Genomic DNA, 9,755 nt, shown 5'->3' on the forward strand with positions numbered 1-9,755 from the left:
CAGCAGATCGAGCCTTCTTTTCAACCCAAAGAGCTTTTTTCTTTCCCAAATGGAGTGTTTTCCTTACAAGCCCTTATTGGTCAGTCTGTCCTTGACAGCTCTGTGTATAAAATGCCACGAGCTCACTTCCCTTGAGTGGATGCTCTTCTCGTGCCCCATCTTGTCAAGCCCTGTGTCATCTGCAGGAAACACCACAGAATCGTTGGGTGAGGTTGGAAAACACCTCCAAGGTCATAAAAATCCAGCCTTTAATCCAACACCAAGATCCAAGATCCAACCCCACACAGGAGCTCTTGTCCACCACAGTGCAGGAGGTGATGGAGACTATCCAAAACTGCAGGTCTTTACTTCCAGTGTGACACTATTGCTTGCACCCTTCCCATGGGCTTGAGACTGCTTTTGTAGTCCGTGTCCATTATCCAACCTAAGGAGATCAGGAATTGAGTAGCCTGTGGGTTTTAGTGTGAAGCATAGTGTTCTCCTGTCCTAGCCTAGAAGAGCTGTATAATACCAGCAGTAGTTCTCTCTTTCTGTCTTCAGATAGTTAGAGAATGGGCTTGGGAAGAGGAAGGGGTGGAGGAAGAACAGATGTAGCATTTCACGTACAATTTTTGAGTGACACTTACCTTATGGGGCATTACAGTTGCGTTTTGTCTTGTTGTTGTTGTTGTTTAGGATTCTTTCTTCTTACTCATCCTGTTTGGGCTAGTAGTAGACAAGTTCCAGTTCCCCTGTAGGTCCCCTTACCTTCACCTCACTGTTTTAAAATGTATGGTAGGCTTCCTTGTTGGAGGGAAGAGTGGCTACTCTAAGATGTCTCTTCCTTGCCTGCAAGTGACTCTGGAAGCTTGGAGCTACCCTGCCTTTGCTGCAGTGCCCGCGGGTTCACAGCAGCCTCAGGCTCTTGCCTTTGGTAGATGGACCCCAAATTGTGTAAACAGTGGATAGAAATGATGGGGTTTGATTTACAGCCTTCCAGGAATAAAAGGTTGGCTTGGTAGGTTTTATACCCAAGTGAAATATGTTCCTTTGGCTCGGGGCTGTGTATGGAGTTTTGCTGGGAAGAATGGCTGTTGGAAAAGCCAGGCAGAGGCATGTAGTTTCTCCTCAAAAATGTTGAACTCAATGGATCAAACTTCAGCAAAGGAACTCGAGAAAGATTTCTCTACTTCCGTATTTCCTGATTTTGGAGTGGGTGGGGGGAATTAACAGTCTCTGGTATTTTATCTTGTTTGTTTCATTCTTTCTGTCACTTCAGTTTTTGTACGGATTTTGTTTGTTGTTGTTTGTTGTTAAATGACTCTTGTGATAAACTCAGCAAAAATATTTTTCTGAAATAAATGAATAAAAGGCATAGATTCTTCCACTGCTGCTGTCCAGTGATGCTTTATCACTCCTAAGCTGTACATGTGGCAGAGCAGCTGTGACGGGTTGTACTGGTCTTTTCTCCTGTCATACCAGGCTAATCTGTTCCCTTTGCAGCATCTTGTGTCCTCCTCTTCATGGAATCATGGAATGGTTTGGTTGGAAAGGACCTTAAAGCTCATCTGCCATGGGCAGGGACACCTCCCACTATCCCAGGTTGCTCCAATCCCCATCCAACCTGGCCTTGGACACTTCCAGGGATGGGGCAGCCACAGCTGCTCTGGGCAATCTGTGCCAGGGCCTCACCACCCTCACAGGGAAGAATTCCTTCCTCCTAATATCCAATCTAAATCTACCCTCTCAGCTTAAAGCCATTCTCCCTTGTCCTGTCAATCCATGCCCTTCCAGCTGGGCTTCATCTTCCCACATTTCCCATGTCCATAACACAAGCAGCTGCTCTGGAGGTTGTTACTTGTGGCTGCCTTCATCACAGGGAGTGGAGGAGAAGGGTATTTGGAGGAGATGATTTATCTGATGTGGTTTAGGCACATATTTTTTGGTGAGTTAAATTGTATACTTTGTGCAGCTGGCCCGGGGATACGACATGACTTGGCTCGGGATTAGGTTATGGTTTCATAGCATGTGCAGAAAATAGTTTCAGACTTTCTTTTCTACAGCTCCAGTAATTTCATATGTAATTTCCTGGTCTCTTGAAGAGTGAGGTGGACCAGAGATACCTGGAGTGATCCTCAGTCAGAGTGATCAGCAGCACAAAACGGGCCCAGAAGGGAAGAGGAGTGACCTTTCTGAAGAAGGGGAGCAGGAGGGAGCTGTCATGTGGAGACTCAGCTCTCGGAGGGGAAGTGGGAATCCACAGCACAAAAGCTGGTTTAAAGAAGCATTTTGTTCCAAAGAGCTTTGTTCTCCTCTGTGTGCATGACAGCTGCCTTTTTTTTTTATTTGTGCTCCATGGCAATACCTGGCAGGTGACATTTGGGGTGATAACATCCCTGCCACATTTACCTTCATGGAGAGATGAGTAATGTGACTCTAAGTGGAGCACAAGTGTCATAAACTCTATTGCTATGCCAACTGCCAGTATTCCCTTTTCCTTGGAGCCCTGCCTGGTGAGATGACAGGCTGCATAAGATGGATTTAGATGGTATCTCAGTCCTAAAACCATTCTCCCAACCTTTTGTTAAAAACATGCAGAGCTGCTGTGAGCAGATTTGTGTCCAGACCCCTGCTATCTCCAGATAGCTAAACTCACTACCCCATTTTGAGTAAATCCAAAATGTCACTTTGTGGAGTTTTCCCCCCCTCCCTTATTTTAATCCTTAACTATTCCAGCCATTGAGGTAATTCTACTTAAAACAGATTTACCAACACTGTTATAGCAACTGCATTTTTATTGCAATTTTAAACCAATGTAAACTGGCAGTCTTCACTATTTGAGGGTGAAAGGCCCTTTTGACTCCGAGAGAAAACTAGAGTGGTTTTCACTCCAGGCTTCGGAGAGCTTTAGCTCTCTAAAATACTTTACTAAAAAGTTGAGAGATAACAGAGAACCCAACTTTGGTTCTCAGAAATTTTCTTCTATGAGTTTCGTTTCAACATCCAGCAGTTGTGAAGTTGAGTTTGGTGGTGGCCAAAAGGGCAGGGAGAGGTTAGGGAAGAAAAAAGTTAACAAAATAAGGGTGGAATTAACTGGTTCTATGGAAAGGGGGACAGTGAAGCAAAGGTGAAGACTGGAACATCGTTTTTGAAGCACAAGGTCTTCAAGTCACCTGAGTATTTAACTGCTCATCTTGTGCTTCAGGTTCTGGGAAAAGATTACTAGGGAAGGCTCGAAGGAAGTCACGGTAGTTTACATAGTCTTCTCCAAGGGAACAATAGTCAATGAGCTGTGGGGACAAAAAACAACAAACACCATAAAGAGTTGGAAGAAGCTGCAAAATCAAGGGGGTTTTTTAGGGGAAAGTGCCCAGAGGTACTGCTTTTGTGTCAGAGCAGGAGATCTTATTCCCCTGTTGGAAGAGCCTTGGTAGTCCGGATTCACAGGTAAACTTAGAATCATAGAATCATTAATGTTAGAAAAGACCTGCAAGATCAAGTCCAACCTTTAGATCATCAAATCCAACCATCTAAGAGTTGATGGTCTAAAGGTTGGACTTATTGATCTAAAGGTCCAAGTCCAACCTTGAATGCCTATAGATGACACTAATCTGTGCAAGAAGAGCTGAAGTGCTTGAGTCTAATCTTGATTTCCTTCTGGGCATCATCACAGTGGCAACAGACCCACAAAAATACAAAGCATGGCCACAGACTTGACACAGGCCACAGGAAATCTTCCAGAAAGCCCTGCCAAAAGTGGGATGGGGGCTGTGTATCTAACTGTCCCTGTTCCCTGGTGTCACTTTGGTGAGTGCACATGGCATGAAGGGGAGACACAGATAATTGAGCTCGGAGACAGCCCGACTAATGAGCCAGTTCTGGTGTCCGTGCCTGACCCTGCATTGTGTTACAGAGCTATAGCCTTTGAGTGCTTAAGGGGAAGAAAGAGGGCTTTTGTTTCTTTAATTGCATAACTAATCTCCTTCTGACACCCAGGCAGATGGAAAAGGTCTAATATCACAGTTCCTTGAAAGGATTCTTCTTCCTCTTGTCGCCCAGAGACAGATTCACCGGGGTTTGCTCTGGTGTGACTGACAGCTGTGCTCCCCTCCAACCCACGCAGCAGTTCACTCTCTGCCCTATGTTTAATTTATAGCCCTGCCACGCTCCCAAGGGCTCTGGGAACACTGGTATTAAGATTTCAAGAGAGAAGAGGGATGTTTTTAGTGTGTAAGCCCTAGACTGGGGTTTCAAACATAGAGGTTTAGTCTAAGTTGTCACAGGTTCTCCAGCTAGTTTTGGTCATGTCACTTCCTCTCCCATTCTCAGATGGAGCAGGAAGGACCCACCACACTGTAAATTCCTCAGGGTGAAGGGAGGTCTGATGAACTCTAGCCCTGGGTGCTGGCCAGGGCCTTTATTCATCCACATTCAGAGACACAAATCCCCTGCCTGTGCACCTTTCTAGCCATGGCTGGGATGCTCACACTTGGCTGGTTTAGAAAATTTGTTATTTTAGCAAGGGAACTACTCCCTCTGGTTTCTAGATTTCTCTAAACGCTGAGTCTGCCTTTATTGGCCACTAATCTACTGCCTGTTATATGATGCTAAGGAAGCACCCTTGCCAGTCATATTCCTGAAAGGATCCTTCATCCCTGCTGCATGAATTCTTCTCTCAGTTTCCCTCACATTTTCTGCTGTGGAGACTGTGATCTCCACGTGCTGTTGCTCATAGTCCCCAGCTATGTTAACCAAGTGGTTATGATTCTAATTTCTTTTTTTCTTATTATTTAATTTTTTGTGATAATACTTAGTTCTTAAACCTTCAATTCAGTTGCTGCAAAATCCAGAATACCTCTAAGCTTTCCTAAGGCTCATTCCTTAAGCACCTCAGTGTCATCTCTACTCAATCCCAATTGTGCTGGACAGACATTCCATAGGTCTGCAGTAGCCTATCCCCGATCCCTATCACAATGTAACACCTCTTCTGCTCATCCAAGACCTGAGCCAGCAGGAATGTTCAGGCTTCACATGACTGTGCAACCAAACATGGGGGGCAACTTGGGTAACATTTCTTCCCCTTCCTTTGAGGACAGCAATTATTATCTCCTCTAAGACACAGGCTCAGTCCATCAGCTCAAAAGCCTTTCTAAATGGGGACTCTATTGCCCTTTTCTTGAAGCTGTTCCTCTTTGTAGGGTAAAGCAGCTGGTTAGGGTTGGTTTTTCTAAGAGGTCATTTGGAAGAACTATAGGAGGGAAAGGCAGAACACCCCTTCCTTCTGACCTTTTTAAGAAGAATGGTGCTGGTTGGCACTTCCAACCTATCACAAAGGTCCAAAAATATTCCTTTGTCCACGATTCCAGAGCCTTCCTTGTCACACTGATGAAAAGCCTCATGAAACCTCCTGGTGTTCAAGTAGCTGTGACGGAGCTTCAGCTCTTTCTGAACCTCCTCAATTAAGTCATCCAGGGCCTGCTTGGGGATGTCACTGCAGAAGAAAAGAATAATAGAATTTCATGTAAAAGCTGATTCTGGCAGCCTTACTGTGACACTTGTGTGAAAAAGGAGCATTTCCCTCTGTCCTCCACAGTCCTGGGGACTGTGGACAACTCAAGTTTCAAGCAGAGCCCCTGAACTACCATGATATTGCCTCCAAACAGGTGGAGGGAACATGGTTGTTACTGGGTCACACAAACTGGGTCCAGACAGCTAAAAAAGAGGTTGTGGTCTAAGCTCTGATGGGCTGATAAGCAAAGAAGGAACAAATGTCAAAAAAAAAGATTCCACCAACCACCCACTAAGCCTGCAATGATCAAGTAGCTCAAATTGGCAGCATCTGTTACAGTGAACTGATGCCTTTTGGGAAAAGGTGTCCCCCCCATCCCTGGAAGTGTTCAAAATCAGGCTGTATGGAGCTCTGAGCAGTGAAAGGTGTCCCTGTCCACAGCACAGGGGTTGGAACTAGATGAGCTTTAAGGTCCCCTCTAACCCAAACCATTCTGTGATTCCATGATCTGGCTGAAAGTGTCTCTGCTCATGAGCCAGAGCTGTCCCACAAGGGTTTTGGGTCAGCACCAGCCACAACATTTGATTGTACACACTTCGCTCCCTCTGTATGTGTCCAAACACAGGCTCTTGTAGCTGAATAACCAGCAGAGCAGCCAGCCCATGGAGGCTGCTGAAAATGCCCTTAGGTGTCAACCCTGAGTGTTGTTTAGCCCCACAACACCATCCTTTGTAGCCTACTTGTTGACAGTGTCCTTTACTGCCTTCCGTGGGCGAAAATGATCCCTCAGGGACTGCAATGTTGTTGCAGGGAAACTCTCTGCGTTTCTTTCCAAGTAATTAAGCACATATTCGTCAGCATCGGTGATAACAAACCTGTGGCCGAACACTGGGGAAGAGGCATTAAAGAAAGAAGTGTTACTTGTGTTTCAGCATGGGCAAGTCCCTTCGTCCAGGAGAGAGCATGATTCCTCTCCTGTGGCTGGGCTCAGCTTTGAGCCAGCTCTGCTATTTGTTTCACTTCTTGAAGTAAGAATAGTTTCATTGATTCAAAGGTTCAGACATTGACAGTAACAGAATTATATCAGTGTACACCAGCTGCTGATCTGGAAGCTCAAATGTGATGAGACCCAGAAGCAACAAATCCTTCAAGTGAAGGAAGGGATATGCACTGTCCATGCAATAAATGTCATATCAGAGCAGAGTATTATCAATCCAGGCTGGATTTTACCTTCAATTGTAGAGCCAATGGTGAAGTCAGAGGGCTGAAAGTATATGGGATCCTCTGGAGTAGACCCTGGCTTGGCAACTCTGGTCCTTTTTAAGTATTTGCCTCCAGGGATGCCAGAGTTTCGGATTGGGGGTTCATAGATGCTGATGGTGTCATCAGAGAGGAAATAAGAGAGGATGAAACGACGATTTCTGTCCTCAGGGACTGGTGATTCCTAAAGCAAAGGTAGTGGGTTTGGAAAAGAACATTTCAACCAGGTTTTCCTTTCCTGGGGTGCTCAGGAGTACCTGGTAACCCACTCATAAGCACCCAGAGCTCACAGCTTTTTTTATTGCTGACTAAACAAAGCTCCTGGTGTGCTGACATAGTGTAACAAAGCCCTAGACAGCACTCACTATCTGAATTTCAAAGGTTATGTGCTCTACTCAGGGTAACAGAAGCAGAATCTGGGCTGCAGTGATTCCACTCCAAGTATATTCAGTGTTTCCACTGACTGAATAATCCAAGAGAAAGGAATATCCTATATGGAATGATTCATCCCAGAGAGGCTGTAAAATTCAGTATTAAAGTTACGTTTTTTTCATTTTACTGAGTGCCTGAGAGAGGTTGGTGCTGCTTCAGCTCTTAGTCACAGGAAGTCACTGCCCTGACACACCAGTGAGTTTACTTGCCTCCTTTAAAATTAAGTGGATCTGAACTTGTCAGCTGTGACCTTTAGGGAGCTCCTGCACAATAGGGAAAAGAAACCAGCCCTTACTCACCCAGAGTGTTTGGAGAGGGCAGGCACCAGGCAGCACAGGAAATGCCATTGCTACTGCTGGACGTGCCAGAGGCTCCTTGCATAAACCAACTGGAAAGCTGGCACAAAGGCCAGGGCCTGGATGCTCTTGGAAAACACCAGACTCTCCAGCTTCTACACTGGCACTTGGCTGCTCTGCTAGGACAGCTCCTTGCTGGCTGCTGCATCCAGGACTAGCCTGGAGAAGGGCAGGTGCTGGAGCCAGCAGCAGAGACATCAAGCTCTGGCTCGTGGCAGCAGTTTCAGGCAGGCAGGGGCACAGTGCCCAGTGCAAGGCTGTTCCAGTCAGGGCCATCTGTCACGTGCCGCTGGCAGTGGGAGTTTTTCCATAAATGGCTGTGGATTTGTGGCATGTCTGGTTGGTGCTTTCTGGTCTTGTGGGGTTTTTTCCTACCTTCTCGTGCTGCTCATTGTCACAGTGAGCACACAGTAACCCCCTGGCATCCCCCGAGGAACACTCGTGTTGGCTTGGGGAACTCTCTTCTCCCACTGGCACAGAGAAGAATTTGCCAACAGCCTTGTCTGAGCAGGCTGCTCCTCCCACCCTCCTGACTCTACTACACAAGCTGGCACTATTCCACCAAGGAAAGCACTTACCAGGGCCGCCTGGTACCGCAGGACCTTGAGATCATTCTCCAGCATCTTAATAACATCTTTCTGTGGACGCTTTGGAATCAGGCGGAGGCAGTTCTGGAGAGAGTCTTCAGGCATGCCAAAACCATTATGGGGAGGAATTACCTGCATCCAGAGGAGATATCAACCATAAACAGCTGAAACTGAGAACAAGACAAAGTTTGCAAGACAGCTTATCAAAACCGGTCTGAATTGGAAGGAAATCTTCTGTCACCAGGCAGCAAGAGCTGTGACAATCTGCCCAGTAGAGATGCTACTGGCCTGGTCATGTGTTGGATTTAATGAAAATATAAGAGGATCAAAAAAATCAGAAAGCAAGATAATTTCTCTGAATAAAGAGACTATGGCTGTATTAGAGAATCATAGAATGATGGAATGATTTGGGTTGGAAGGGACCTTAAAATCATCTAGTTCCAACTAAACCTTCCCATGCACAGGAACTCAACAGCTCATTTGGTTACACTGGTAACCTAATCCCCGCCATGTTTTTGGTCTAGGCCAACTGACACTCCAAACCATTCCTAGGCTCAATTTGGGAGGTAACAAGTGCTGTGATCATCACCAGTAGGCAGTTTGGACTTGGCAAAACTGTTTTGGAGAGTGAGGAGAATTTAGTAGTATGGCTGCAGCCAGACTTTCATTTTTATATTGATATGACCATTCTTGCCTTGTCTTCTTCAAATTACTCACTTTTTTCTTTAAGTTGAACTTGTTTTCTATAGGTTCTTACTAAACTGAACCTCTACTTTATTATAAGAGCTTATACCAACTACTTCTTTCCTCCCTTCCTTTCAGAAATTGTTTGCAGTACCTGTGGAACTTTTTCGAGTGGTTTCTCACTGATTGGCAGTGGCTGGAAGTCTGTGATGCCAAATTTTTCCCGATAGAAGTTTTGTGTGAACTTGTCACAATCATAGATTAAGAAGGTGCGTCCAAGGAGGGTGATGGTTTTGCCAATAGCAAAATCCATGGGTGAGTACCACTCAAGTACCTCCTCATTAGTGATCTCCAGCACACAGCTTGGGAAGCCCACTAAGGACAAGGGAGTAAAAGGAAAAGTAAATTAATCAGGTAGATGTTAACATTTTAAAGTGAAAATGGATATAAAAGCAAATAGCTCCAGGGAGCTGTTGGCACTGCTGTCATGCCACTGTTTCCCAAAAGATAAAGAATTTAGTGATCACTTAAAGAACTTTGACCATAAAACAGTGACACTTGGAATGTTCTCAGCCAAGTTTCTCCAGAGGCAGTGTACCTCTGGCATAGCCACCATGGATGTGTCCACCCACCAAGGCACTTTAGCCCAGACAGATGTGCCCATCTAAACTTACTTTTCTTTTCCGCGAGGGTTTTGGGCAAGCGCTGGCGTTTCATCAGGACTGGGAATGGGTCTCTCCCATCATTTCTACTGTACACTTCCCGAACTTCCACTGTGTCATCTGCCAAGAAGTAATGGATGATGCAACGATGCTGGTCACCAAAGGGGTGGTTTGTGTCATCCCATATGGCGTAGAAGCGAAGGACCTGGGGTGGAGAAAAGAGAAGCAGACAATCATGGATCTGAATCTTCTTTTGATGCCAAGAAAACAAACTGCTCACACTGAG

General features: G+C 45.6%; 1 protein-coding gene across 1 annotated transcript; it reads right to left on the reverse strand.

The window, feature by feature from the left end:
• Window positions 1–2,756: 2,756 nt before the first annotated feature.
• Window positions 2,757–9,710, reverse strand: LOC113962092 (EF-hand domain-containing protein 1-like; the record flags this gene model as incomplete). The annotated part of the gene is made up of 7 exons (XM_027672906.1): window positions 2,757–3,269; window positions 5,266–5,470; window positions 6,229–6,376; window positions 6,719–6,932; window positions 8,115–8,255; window positions 8,962–9,182; window positions 9,482–9,710. Coding segments are annotated over 7 exons (1,284 nt in total), but the record flags the coding sequence as incomplete, so codon positions are not given.
• Between the last annotated feature and the right edge of the window lie 45 nt (window positions 9,711–9,755).

Source organism: Neopelma chrysocephalum, unplaced genomic scaffold (assembly GCF_003984885.1).
Source record: "Neopelma chrysocephalum unplaced genomic scaffold, ASM398488v2 Primary Assembly neopelma1_104966, whole genome shotgun sequence".
In the NCBI taxonomy this organism is placed as follows: Eukaryota; Metazoa; Chordata; class Aves; order Passeriformes; family Pipridae; genus Neopelma; species Neopelma chrysocephalum.